The sequence below is a fragment of the Hemitrygon akajei genome, chromosome 9 (assembly GCF_048418815.1).
Source record: "Hemitrygon akajei chromosome 9, sHemAka1.3, whole genome shotgun sequence".
NCBI lineage: Eukaryota > Metazoa > Chordata > Chondrichthyes > Myliobatiformes > Dasyatidae > Hemitrygon > Hemitrygon akajei.
In genome coordinates this window covers 173,575,003-173,589,661 of record NC_133132.1, presented here as the reverse complement: position 1 = coordinate 173,589,661, position 14,659 = coordinate 173,575,003, and the positions used below count along the sequence as shown (strand labels likewise).

Here is a 14,659-nt window from a genome sequence, read left to right as displayed (position 1 = left end):
GCCAATTCCCCATTGGGCTCAACAAGAAGCTGTTCCAAAAAGCCATCCCTTAGACATTCTACAAGTTCTCTCTCTTGAGGTCCAGTACTGGCCTGGTTTTCCCAATCCACTTTCATGTTAAAATCCCCAACGATTGTCATGACATTGCCTGTCTGACACGCCTTTTCTATCTCCTGCTGTAATTTGTAATCCTCATTCTGGCTGCTGTTTGGAGGCCTGTATACAACTGCCATTAGGGTCCCTTTACCCTTGCCATTTCTTAACAACCCATAAAGACTACACCTTCCGATCCTATGTCATCCCTTTCTAATGATTTAATATTATTTCTTATACACAGAGCCATACCACCCCCTCTGCCTACTAACCTATCATTCTGTATATCCTTGGATGTTCGGCTCCCAATGGCAGACATCCTTTAGCCAAGTTTCAGAGATGGCCACAACGTCATACTTGCCAATCTGTAGCTAAATTTCAAGATCGTCCATTTTATTTCTTATGCTGCCTGCATTCAAATATAACACTTTCAGTCCAGTATTTGTTGCTTTCTGTTTCAACTGTACCACGCCTCTATTGCCCTATAACTCATCCCACTCATCTCCTGCCTGTTCTTTCTATAATCTTTGTTGCACGCTATCTTTGATTTATTTCTATTTTCCCCTTCCTCAGCCCTATCACTCCAGTTCCCATCCTCTTGCCAAATTAGTTTAAAACCTCCCTCACAGCTCTATTACATGTGCCCAGTAGGATATTGGACTCCTCTGAGTTCAGGTGTAACCCATCCTTTTTGTACAGGTCATACCTCCCCCAGAAGAGGCCCCAGTGACCTAGGAATCTGAATCCCTGCCCCCTACTCCAGTCTCTCAGCCACACATTAATACGCCTGATCATACTATTCTTATGCTCGTTAGCACGTGGCACAGGCAGTAATCCTGAGATTACTACCCTGGAGGTCCTGCCTTTCAGCTTCCTACCTAACTCCTTGAATTCTCTCTTCAGGACCTTCTCCCTTTTTCTACCTATGTCATTGGTACCAACGTGTACCAAGACTTCTAGCTGTTCATCCTCTCTTTTCAGAATACTCTGCACCCAATCTGAGACATCCCGTACCCTGAAAGACAACACACCATGCGGGTACCTCTATCAGGCTGACAGAACTTCCTGTCTGTTCCCCTCACTATGGAATCCCCTATGCCTACCGCATTCCTCATCTTCCTCTTTCCCTTCTGGACCACGGGACCAGGCTCAGTGTCAGAGATCCGATCACCGTAGTCATCCTCTGTCAGGTCACCTCACTCAACAGCATCTGGAACGATTACTGAGGGGGGTGGCCACAGGGGTGCTTTCTTCTATCTGAGCTCTTCCCATCCCTTCTCTGACAGTCACCCACTAGTCTAACTCCTTCAGTGGGCGGACTGCAGGACGTGGCAAAAGGCAATGTTTGTCTCTATTTCCCTGATTAAAGCTCCCATTGTTCACTGATTAAAGCAACGAGAGTGATTGAAACATCAGGGCGAGTGTGGAGGGTGAGCATTGGTTGTTTGTCTTTTGATTACTCTGCAATGCTACCAGAGGGGGGAGAGCCTTCCACTGCAGGGAGTGTTGCCCAGGTTTTTTTCTGTGGACTTGGACTGTAAACTCTTTTTTGCAGTCTTATAGTTTTTGTATTCTGTGTTTGTATTCCCTGGTCTTTCTGGGAGTTTTTTTTTGTGTGGGGAGTGGGATTTGGAAGTTGATGTGCCCAATCCCTTTTGTTCGTTTTTTTGTGCAGGAGGAGGGATTTGGGAGTCGATGTGCCTGATCTGTTTTGCTCAGTTTTTGTGTGGGAGGAGGGATTTGGGAGTCGATGTGTCTGATCTGTTTTGTTTGGTTTTTGTGTGGGAGGAGGGATTTGGGGGGTCAATGTGCCTGATCTGTTTTGCTCAGTTTTTGTGTGGGAGGAGGGATTTGGGGGTCGATGTGCCTGATCTGTTTTGTTTGGTTTTTGTGTGGGAGGAGGGATTTGGGGGGTCAATGTGCCTGATCCGTTTTGCTCAGTTTTTGTGTGGGAGGAGGGATTTGGGGGTCGATGTGCCTGATCTGTTTTGTTTGGTTTTTGTGTGGGAGGAGGGATTTGGGAGTCGATGTGCCTGATCTGTTTTGCTCAGTTTTTGTGTGGGAGGAGGGATTTGGGGGTTGATATGCCTGATCTGTTTTTACTCAGTTTTTGTACGGTGAGGGGGATTAGGGGTCAATATGCCTGATCTGTTTTCACTCAGTTTTTGAACTCAAGGTGAGATCTGAGGGTTGATGATTGTGCTGCCTTGCTTTTTGTTTGGTCTCATGGCCAGCCAGAGAACTGAAGAATTTCAAAGTTGTATACTTTGATAATAAAAAGGACTTTGAACCTAGAGCATGGGAGAATGAGGGGAGAGTTAAAAGAGTATACAAAATTACAAGGGTATAGATAGAGTAAATGCAAGCAGGCTGAGGTTGGGTGAGAGGTCATAAGTTAAGGGTGAAAGGTGAAATATTTAAGGAGAACATGAGGAGGAACTTCTTTCCTTTGAGGGTGGTGCAAATATACAACAAGCAGAGGAGAAGGATGTGGGTTTGATATGAACATTTAGGAGAGATTTGGATTGGTATATGGTTGAGAGGGGTATGGAGGGCTATGGTCCAGATGCAGGTTGCTGGGACTTCGCAGAATAATAGTTTGGCATGGACTAGTTGGTCCAAAAGGCCCTTTTTCTGTGCTGCAATACTCTACGACTCTATGACTATGACTAGGAATATGAATTCTCCAGTTCAGGAAGGCTGCAAGTTTAATTTTTATGCACAGCAGTCAGTGACCATCAGATCAGGAACAAAGGTAAGGAAAATCAGCTCAGGTGTCCAGACAGGGATTACCTGCTCCTGGGTGCTATGTAGATGCCTGCAGTGAGACCATAAAATGTAGAAGAATTTGAGTATTTGGCCCATCAAGAAGATTAGAGAGTTTAAGTGTGTGGCTCAAGGATTGATGTGGGAGAAGTTGGTTTAAAATCATGAGAAACTGGCATCACTATTGGGGAAGGACGGAGCTGTTACGTTGGGACGGGCTCCACCTGAGTCGTGATGGGACCTGGATCCTAGCAAAATGCATAACTAGGGCTGTGGATAGGGCTTTAAAACTAAATAGTAGGGGAGTGGGTTCAATAGACTGAAGAAGAAGAATGGATAAAGTCAAAGAGAAAAGTGTGGAAAAAGATCAAGTAAAAGCAAAAGTTAAAAAAGAGAAAAGGGTGGGGTGCAGAAAAGTCAAGTGCAAAAGAAACAAAGATTACTAGATTTTAAAAGCACACTGAATGTAAGGACACTTTATCTGAATGCCCGTAGTATTTGAAGGAAGGTCAGTGAATTTGAGGTACAAATCAACATAAAGGGGTATGATTTTGTGACCACTACAGAAACATGATTGCAGGGTGGAGAGGATTGGGAATTAAATATCCAGGGATATCAGGTAATTCAGAAGGATATGCAGAATAGCGCTCTTAATTAAGGATGAGTTCAGGGCAATAGTGAGAGACGATATAAGATCTAAGGAGCAGAATGTTGAATCCATCAAGGTAGAGATTAGGAATAGTAAAGGGAAAACAAAATCACTGGTGGGACTGGTCTATCGGCCACCGAATAATATCATTAGAGTGACACAAGCAATAAACAGAGAAATATCTGAGGCTTGTCAGAACGGAACAGCAGTTATCATGGGGGACTTTAACTTGCACATAGATTGCGTGAATCAAGTTGGTCGAGGCAGTCTGGAGGACTTCACAGAATGCATCCGTGATGGCCTTCCTGAACAGCATGTTACTGAACCTACAAGGGGACATGCTATCCCAGATCTGCTCCTATGCAATGAAATTAGCAATCTTATAGTTAGGGATCCTCTTGGAAAGAGTGATCACAGTATGACTGAGTTTCTCATACAAATGGAGTATGTAATAGTTTGAACTAAAGCCAGTGTATTATGCCTAAACAAGGGAGACTACAATGGGATGAGGGAGGAGTTGGATAGGGTAAACTGGGAATGCAGGCTAAATGGTGGGATGGTTGAGGAACAGTGGAAGACTTTCAAAGAGATTATTCACAGTGCTCAACAAAATCATATTCCAGTTAAAAGCAAGGATAGTAAGGATGGGCAGGGGGAGCCAACCATGGATAACTGAGGAAATAAAGGAAGGCATCAAACTAAAGGCTCGTGCATACAAAGTCACCAAGAGTAGTGGGAAACTGGAATATTGGGAAAACTTTAAAAAGCAACAAAGAACCACTAAATGAGCAATAAAGAAAGGGAAGCTAGATTTTGAAAATAAACTAGCATAAAATATAAAAACAGATAGTAAAAGTTTTCTATAATTATATAAAGTGGAAAAAGGTTGCTAAAGTGGACATGAGTCCCTTGCAAGACAAAAAGGGGACTTGATATTGGGTAATGAGAAAATGGGTGAGGCTTTGAAAGACTATTTTGAGCTGGTTTTCAGGGTGGAGGACACATCTAACATGCCGAAGAGAGATGTTCCGGATGTAATGGGAGGTGAGGACCTCAATACAATAACTATCACTAAAGAGGTAGTGCTGAGCAAACTTGTGGGCCTAAGGACAGACAAGTCCCCTGATCCTGATGGAATGCATCCCAGGGTACTGAAAGAAATGGCAGAGGTTATAGTAGAAGCTTTGGTGATAATTTACTAGAATTCTCTGGACTCTGGGCAGCTGCCGGTGGATTGAAAAACAGCAAATTTCACACCACTGTTCAAAAAAGGATTTAGGCAAAAGGCAGGTAACTATAGGCCAGTTAGTTTAACATCTGTGGTTGGGAAAATGCTTGAAGCTATCATTAAAGAAGAAATAGCAAAGCATCTGGAAAGAAATGGATCCATCAGGCAGACACAGCGTGGATTCAGCAAAGGCAGGTCCTGTCTGACAAACTGGAATTCTTTGAGAAGATAGTGAGCACAGTGGATAGAGGGGAACAGATGGACGTTATTTACTTGGATTTCCAGAAGGCGTTTGATAAGGTGCCATATAAAAGACTTGTCCATAAGATAAGAATGCATAGAGTAGGGGGTGATGTATTAGTACGGATAGAGGATTGATTAACTAGTAGAAAACAGAGAGTTGGGATATATGGGTGTTACTCTGGTTGGCAATCAGTAGTGAGCAGTCTGCCACAGGGGTTGGTGCTGGGCCCACAACTGTTCACGATATACATTAACGATTTGGAAGAGTGGACCGAGTGTAGTGTATCTAAGTTGGATGATGATGTAAAACTTGTGCAGAGGATATGTAGAGCCTGCAAAGAGATATCGATAGGTTAAGTGAGTGGGCAAGGGTCTGGCAGATGGAGTACAGTGTTGGTAAATGTAAGGTCATCCAGTTTGGATGGAAAAATGGAAGATTACTATTTAATGGTTAAAGATTGCAGCATGTTGCTGTGCAGAGGGACTTGGGAGTGCTTGTGCATGAATCGCAAAAGGTTGGCTTGCAGGTACAGCAGGCTGTCAAGAAGGCAAATGGAATGTTGGTCTTCATTGCTGGAGGGATTGAATTTAAGAACAGGGAGATGTGCTGCAACTGGGTACTGGTGAGGCCACACCTGGAGTACTGTGTGCAGTTCTGGTCTCCTTACTTGAGGTAGGATATACTAGCTTTGGAGGCGGTGCAGTGGAGGTTCACCAGGTTGATTCCAGAGATGATGGGGTTAGACTATGAGGAGAGATTGAGTCGCCTGGGATTGTACTCGCGGGAAATCAGAAGAATGAGAGAAGATCTTATAGAAACATATAAATTTATGGAAGGGATAGATAAAGAGGCAGGAAAGTTGTTTCCACTGGTAAGTGAAACTAGAACTAGGGGACATAGCCTTAGGATTTGGGGGAGTATGTTTAGGATGGAGATGAGGAGGAACTGCTTTTCCCAGAGAGTGGTGAATCTATGGAATTCTCTGCCCAATGAAACAGTGGAGGCTACCTCAGTAAAAATGTTTAAGACAAGCTTGGATAGATTTTTGCATAGTAGGGGAATTAAGGGTAATGGGGAAAAGACAGGTAGGTGGAGATGAGTCCATTGTCATATCAACCATGATCTTATTGAATGGTGGAGCAGGCTTGACGGGCCAGATGGCCGACTCCTGCTCCTATTTCTGATGTTCTTCAGTCTGCTCCACCATTCAGTCATGACTGATTTATTTTCCCTCTTATTCTCATTTTCCTGCCTTCTCCTCATAACTTTTGAAATCCTGACTAATCAAGAGCCTATCAACCTCCACTTTAAATACACTCAATAAGTTGGCCTCCACAGCTGTCTGTGGCAATGAATTCCAAAGATCCATCACCCTTTAGCTAAAGAAATTCCTCATTATCTGTGTTTTAAATGTACGTCCCTCCGTTCTGAGGCTCTGACCTGTCCCTGGTATCTCCTACAACTGAACACATCCTCTGCATGACCATTCTATCTAGGCCTTTCAATATTCATTTGGTTTCCTCATTCATCTAAACTCCAGCAAATTCAAGCCCAAAGTCATCAAATGCTTTTCATACATTAACCCTTTCATCTTCTGATTCATTCCCGTAAACCAATCTCTGTGCCCTCTGGTCCTGGACTCTCTCACTATAGAAAACATCCTCTCTACGTTCACTCTATCTCGGCCTTCCAATACTCAATAAGTTTCAATAATATCCCCTCCCAGACCTTCTAAACTACAATGAATACTGGCCCAAAGCCGCCAAAAGCTCTTCACTTCGTTCCTGAGGTCTGCTACTTAGCGATAAAAGAACAGATTTGATGTCAACAGTGAAATAACCCTCACACTCAAGGATCAGACAAGAATTCCCACAAACTTCATCACATTAACCTACAGGAAAATGAAACACTTCTATGAGGAGCAGAGGTTAGAGCAGGCTTCAGGTATTGAAACACACCTTGACTTTTCCCTACCTGCCAAATCTTTTCCTCACTCAGGGACGTCAGGTGATCACTCTTTAAAACTTCTCGAAGCAGCCTACAAGGGAGAGCCATGACCTTATCTGGGTGGTTCTTCAACAGTTCGGAAAGGTGTTTGACCAGGAAATTCACCACAGCTTCCTCTAGCAGTGTGAGGTTAAATAGGTCGGCAAGTTTATATAAATCCAGATAATTAAAACTAGTCAGCTCCTGGGAAAACAAAAAGAAAATGGCATTCCTGTCACTCAAACTAACAGAGTGTGCAAGGTAATACAATTTCACAATTATCTGTTTCATATTATTACCCGCTAGTACTGCAGTAATTACATTACGAGGTGCTTAATGGCATTGGAAAATGTCACGACAGAGAGAAAGTGAGTCTTCAGATATGGAAGCTACCCCAAACAAATTTCATGTGAGCCCATACAAAGAAATAGATTGCAGCCTCTAGGTCACTCTTGTATGATTCGACTGAGTCTTTTTTTATTTAGAGAAACAAATGTAGTATCACAAAGACAAGAATATCTGCAGATAAGACCATATCACCATAAGATATAGGAACAGAATTAGGTCATTTGGCTCATCGAGTTTACTCCACCATTTTGTCATGGCTGATCCAATTTTCCTCTCAGCCCCAGTGTCCTGCTGTCTCCCATATCCCTTCATGCCCTGACCAATCAAGAATCTATCAACCTCTGCCTTAAATATACATAAAGACAGCTGCCACTGGCAAAGAATTCCTAGAACTCTCTGGCTAAAGAAATTCCTCCTTATCTCTGTTCTAAAAGAACACCGCTCTATCCTGAGGCTGTGTCCTCTGACCTGAGACTCCCACACCTTAGGAAACATCCTCTCCACAGTCACTCTATCAAGGCCTATGAAGATGCTGGAAATCCATAGCAACACACAAAATGCTGGAGGAAATCAGCAGGCCAGGCAGCATCTATGGAGAGGAATAAAGAGTCAACATTTCAGGCTGAGTCCCTTCATCAAGCCAGGTGCTTTCAGATGCAGATCCTTGAAGACCATGTTAGGAAACTGAAACTGCAGCTGGATGACCTTCAGCTTGCTCCAGAAAGTGAGGCAGTGATAGACTGGAGCTACAGGGAGGTAGTGACCCCCAAGGCTACAGGAGACAGATAAATGGGTGACTGTCAGGAGAGAGTAGGGAGAACATCAGATAGTGGAGAGCACACCTGTGGCTGTACCCCTCAACAATAAGTACCCCATTTTGAGTACTGTTGCGGGGGGCAGAGGGGAACCTATCTGGGGGAAGCAACAGTGGCAATGCCTCTGGCACTGAGTCTGGCCCTGTGGCTCAGAAGGGTAGGGAACTGAAGAGTATGGCAGCAGTAACAGGGGACTCTATAGCCAGAGGGACAGACGGGTGATTCTGTGGTAGTGAAAAGGAAACGTGAATGGTAGTTTGCCACCCAGGTGCCAGGGTCCGAGATGTTTCTGGACGCATCCATAATATCCTGAAAAATGAGGGTGAGCAGACAGAAGCTGTGGTACATATTGACATAGGAAGAAAAAGGGACAAGGTCCTGAGAAAAGAATATAGGGAATTAGGAAGGAAGCTGAGAAGCAGGACCTCAAGGGTAGTAATATCGGATTGCTGCCTGTGCCACATGACAGTCAGGATAGGAATAGAATGAAGAGCCAGATAAATGCATGGCTGAAGAATTGGAACAGGGGACAGTGATTCAGATATCTGAATAATTGGGACCTCCTCTGGGGCAGGTGGGACCTGTACAAAAGGGTCGGTTTGCATTTGAATCTAAGGGGGGGGGCAATATACTTGTGGGCAGGTTTATTAGAGCTGTTGAGAGTGGTTTAGACTAACATAGCAGGGAATGGGAACCAGGATGATGGAGCTGAGGATGAGCCAGCAGGGTTACAAGTAGATGATGGGTGTAACATGATGTAAGGAAAGACATGCATATGAACTTAATGGGTAATTTGCATCAGTCTTCACTGTGGAAGACACTAGCAGCTTGCCAGGGGTCCTTGAGTGCCGAGGAGAAGGAAAGGAAAAGGAAAAAGTGCAATGAAACCCAAGGTTGGATAAGTGACCTGGACCAGATGGACTACATCCCAGAGCCCTGAGAGGTTGCTGAAGAGATAATAGATGCATTGGTCATGATCTTTCAAGAATCATTTGATTCTGGCATGACCCTGGTGGACTGGAAGATTGCAAATGTCTTCCCTGTATGTTGGTAACCAGAACTGCACACAATACTCTAAATTAGACCTCATCAATGTCTTACAGAATTTTTGAACCTGGCTTTATCAGTCTGATATTAGGTTCAAAAACAAAATATCACTGTAAGGGAAGTAGACTGATCTGCAGAGTAATGCAGAGGAAGAGTAAAAACATTTCTTTCAGTACAACTGGAATGTGTGCCAAGTTTTATCTCAATATGGATGACTGAAGTCTGGATTTCCTTCACAAAGGGTAACTTCAGAATAAAGCCCTGATTCCTTCGATAAAATTCAAACAAATCTGAATTTCAGATCTATTCGCAGGAAATGAACACTACATTCAGTGCCTGTCAAGGAGACATGGCAGAGGTCTAACACACTTGCAGATATTAATAGCTGAAAAATAGCAGTCTTAATAATCCTTTCACATACCAAAGATTTTCCAAACACTTACAGGATAAATTTTGCATTTTATCATTGAAGATATTATGATAATATGCCAAATAGGCCAGATAATTGCCCAACCCCGCCTGGAAGGTACTGCTTGGATGTTCGTTATTACTTCAAAGCTTTCTTTCTCTCCATCTCTAAAAGAGGACAAAATGAGAAACCCAATCTGCTTGAATTAAATAAAACAAAATGTACCATAGAGTCAGTCAATGGCTGAGGAAAAGACAGCCAGCTGGTGAGATAAAACAAGGCTTCAGTAATGAGAAATACAGGGTCCTGATCAGCAACCCACTGAATACTGAAAAGGTCAAATGGGAACCGAGACACTTTTGATCTTGAGAGTTGTGATCATATTTTTCAAGCTGCAGAGTTACTGAAATACAAAAAAATTTCTTCAATATCAACTTTGCACGGTGTAGTGAAATGAAGCAAAAATCGTCGCCATTTGTGGAAAGTCAAGTAGACTCTAACAAACCGATCCTCCGTAGCTGACACCACACCGATGTTTAACTAGCAGATACTGTGGCAAGAACTAATCCACAGGGCTCAGGGATCGTCTTCATTCGACATGAGCATTTATATGTGTTAGGAATTCACTACGCTGTGTTGGAGACGAAAAACATTCAACACTTATAAAGAATAAGTGAGTAGATAAAAGTTAAGTTAGAGGGTAAAGTCTGGCTATAGAGTCATAGAAAATGCAGACAAGTAGCACTTCGGTAGGACCAACCAGGGTAGGTCTTACACAGTGAATGATAAGGCACTGAGGAGTGTGGTAGAACAAAGGTGTCTGGGAATACAGGTCAATAATTCATTGAAAGTGGAGGCACATGTAGATAGGTTTATAAAATCTCTTGGCACATTGGCCTTCATAAATCAATGTATTGACTACAGGAGATGGTGTGTTATGCTGAACTTGTGTAGGACATGACCGAAGCCCAATTTGGAGAACTGTGTGCAGCTTTGCTTCCTAATTTATTATTGTTTTCCATTTGAATTTTATCTTTTGCACATTGGTTGCTCACTCAGCTTTGTTCTGTGCATTTTTTCATTGATTCCATTTATTGTTTATTTATATTCCTTTTGTATGTGCACAGTTTGTTGTCTTTTTCCCAATGGTTGCTTATCCATTCTGTTGGGTGCGGTCTTCCATTGATTCTATTGTGTTTCTTACTATTTATTGTGAATACCCACAAGGAAATTAATCTTAGAGTAGCATATGGTGACATAAATATACTTTGATAATTAATAAATAAATAAATATACATACATATATATATATATATATATATGTGTGTGTGTGTGTGTGTGTGTGTGTGTGTGTGTGTGTGTGTGTGTGTGTGTGTGTGTGTGTGTGTGTGTGTGTGTGTGTGTGTGTATATACAATGCATGGTTATTTCCAACCCTGTTTAGGCTTAATTCTGATAACAAAAACAAAGCAAAAGCTTCCTGGAGAAACTGAATACCATCAGACCATAAGATATAGGAGCAGAATTAGGCTATTTTCCCCTTTGCATCTGCTCTGCTATTCCATCATTGTTGATTTATGATCCTGCTCAACCCCTCTCCCTACAATCTTTGCAACCCTGACAAATCAAGAATCAAGAAACTCTGCTTTAAATATACCCAATGACTTGGCCTTCAAAGCCGTCTGTGGCAATGAATTCCACAGATTCACCATCCTCTGGGTAAAGAAATTCCTCTTTATCTCTGTTCTAAGGGAATGTCCTTGTATTCTGATGCTATGCCCTCTGGCCCTCTCACCCACTACAGTAAACATACTCTCCACATCTGTTCTATCTAGACCTTTCATAGATTTCAATGAGATATCCCCTCATTCAATCAGAGTGATTAAATGTTCCAAGCATGCAGTCATCAGAGGCTATTTGAGACGCACGGCATTGGGAGCATTTAATAGGTAGTGGGAGCTTATTCCCTAAATTCCTCCCCCCCCCCCCACCTTGACTACAGCAACCTTAAGGAACCTTAATTAACTCATATCTCAACAATAATGAGTGACAAGGCAAGCAATGTAATCATTTTCAACATCCATAGTCAACACCAATCAAAGAGGGCCTCAGTGTTGAGATACTTGTGTAATGGACTTTAATTGTGTCGTCAATAAGCAGGTAATTAGAACATGATCATGTGGTCCATCTGTCTGAAACAATATACTTCCCAATATCTCCAGTATACTCGTCCCCTTTCTCTCAATGTAATGACTGCATCTCTGGAATGTTCAATTGTTCTGCAGTTTCGGAATCAGAATCGGAGTTGTTATCACTGACTCATGATGTAATTTGTGTTGTTTTGTCATGGCAGTACAATGCAAGTCATAAAAATTTACTGAAAGTTGCAACAATGAATAAATCGTGCAAATGTAATCTGACAAGAGACCATCTCTGCAGTGAATTCTTCCTTTCATATCGAAGTGAAAATTTTGTAAAGAGGTGATTTACCGGGGAAAAAGGAACACAGTATGGCCAGACAGGATGTGGCTTTCAAGGGGACCACTGTGTATAAAGCTCACAAGCCACGCAGGGAAAGTGCATTGACAGCAATTCTCTGCAACACCTTGGCTTAAAAGATACGACAAAGAAGAATGATAAGATTAACTTTATTTTTCACGTGTACATCAAAGCACAGTGAAACGTGTTGTTTGTGTCAGATCAAATCATAAGGATGTGCTGGAGGCAGCCTGCAAGTGTTGCCATGCTTCCAACACCAACATAGCACGCCTACCATTTACATACCATAACTGTATGTCTTTGGAATGTGGGAGGAAACCGGAGCACCTGGAGGAACCCCAGACAGACAAGTGTAGAATACAGAGATTCCTTACAGACAGCAGTGGGAATTGAATCCCAATTCGTAATCACTGGTGCTGGAAATCGTGCAAACCACCACACTACCCTACTGCCCTTTCTCCTTACAAACAGTGATCAGTACCTGATCAGTAATCACTGACACTGGAAATCGTGTTAACCACTATACTAACCTACTGCCCTTTCTCCTTACATTGATGGGAATCGAACCCTGATCAGTAATCACTGACACTGGAAATCATTGTGCTAACCACTATACTACCCTTCTGCCCTTTCTCCTTACAGACAGTGATGGGAATCGAACCCTGATCAGTGATCACTGACACTGGAAATCATTGTGCTAACTGCTATACTGCCCTTCTGCCCTTTCTCCTTACAGACAGTGATGGGAATAGAACCCTGATCGGTAATCACTGACACTGGAAATCGTGTTAACCACTATACTAACCTACTGCCCTTTCTCCTTACATTGATGGGAATCGAACCCTGATCAGTAATCACTGACACTGGAAATCATTGTGCTAACCACTATACTACCCTACTGCCCTTTCTCCTTACAGACAGTGATGGGAATAGAACCCTGATCGGTAATCACTGACACTGGAAATCGTGTTAACCACTATACTAACCTACTGCCCTTTCTCCTTACAGTGATGGGAATCGAACCCTGATCAGTAATCACTGGCGCTGGAAATTGTTGTGCTAACTGCTATACTGCCCTTCTGCCCTTTCTCCTTACAGACAGTGATGGGAATAGAACCCTGATTGGTAATCACTGACACTGGAAATCATGTTAACCACTATACTAACCTACTGCCCTTTCTCCTTACAGACGGTGATGGGAATCGAACCCTGATCAGTAATCACTGGCGCTGGAAATTGTTGTGCTAAGTGCTACACTTTGCCATCAACGCTGCCTTCAACCTTGCCTCCTCCATTTGACTGTTTATCAGTGTGACTGATGCACCATCAATAACTCTCTCTGAGACGTGAAGGCGAGATATTTGCTTTTATTGACTGGAAGAAAGAACAAGCAGTAGTTGACCACCATACTACATCCTGGAGACTGAGGGCCGGGCTCAGGCCTCAATCGCCTTTATACCGGGGTCTGTGGGAGGAGCCACGGTCAGTGGGAGGGGCCACAGGAGCAGTCAGCAGGGGGCGTGTCCAGACAGGTATATGTAGTTCACCACAGTGACCCAACGTAGATTGGAAGACCACTTCGCCGAGCACCTACGCTCTGTATGCCAAAAGAGCGGGGTATCCCAGTAGCCACCCATTTTACTTCCACTTCCCAATCCCACTCTGACATGTCGGTCCATGGCCTCCTCTACTGTCGTGATGAGGCTACACTCGGGTTGAAGGAACAACATCTTATATTCCGTCTGAGTAGCCTTGAAACTGATGGCATGAACATTAATTTCTCGAGCTTCTGGTAGTGGCCCCCCTTCTCTTTCACTATTCCCTACCCCTTTTCTTTCTCTCACCTCATCTCCTTGCCTGCCCATCGGCTCCCTCTGGTGCTCCTCCCCCCTTTTCTTTCTTCTATAACCTTCTGTTCTCTCTTATCAGACTTCCTCCTTCTCCAGCTCTGTATCTCTTTCACCAATCAACTATCTACTTCATCCCTCCCCCCAGGTTTCACCTATCCACCTTGTGTTTCTCCCTCCCCTCCCCCCACCTTTTAACTCTATTCCTCAGTATTTTTTCTCCAGTCCTGCTGAAGGGTCTCAGCCCAAAACGTCGACTGTACTCTTTTCCATAGATGCTGCCTGGCCTGCTGAGCTCCTCCAGCACTTCGTGTGTGCAGCTTGGATTCCCAGCATCTGCAGATTTTCTCTTGTTTGTGATTAGATTACAGTGTAGCACCTTGGTTTTACAATGTCGTGTCACAGAGCAATGGATAACAAATACAATACAGTACTTTCTTCGTCATGCAACCCTGGCCACTCCTGAATATTACCCAACTCTGGTTTTGAATTTGTCACGGTAAAAACTAAAACATCAGAGGACTCCTGGTGTGATGAATCAACAATTATTTTCAGGAAAGGTTATATTCATTTCAAATTATTAGTTATAATAGTGTTATATACCATTGTATATTGGCATGCTATAGGCTTCATCTATTTGGATAAACACTCTTCTATCGTGTCAATAACACGGCCAACAGAACACGGAACGTTACAGCACAGTACAGACATTTCAGCCAACAATGTTGT

At 43.1% G+C, this 14,659-nt stretch overlaps 1 protein-coding gene across 2 annotated transcripts in view; it reads right to left on the bottom strand.

The window, feature by feature from the left end:
* klhl32 (kelch-like family member 32) overlaps window positions 1–14,659 on the bottom strand; it is a 288,264-nt gene that overhangs the window by 152,596 nt on the left and 121,009 nt on the right. For both annotated transcript variants that reach the window (XM_073057514.1, XM_073057515.1), the window contains exon 7: window positions 6,955–7,170. In XM_073057514.1, coding sequence (XP_072913615.1) covers window positions 6,955–7,170 — 216 coding nt within the window. The remainder of the gene's footprint in view (window positions 1–6,954; window positions 7,171–14,659) is intronic.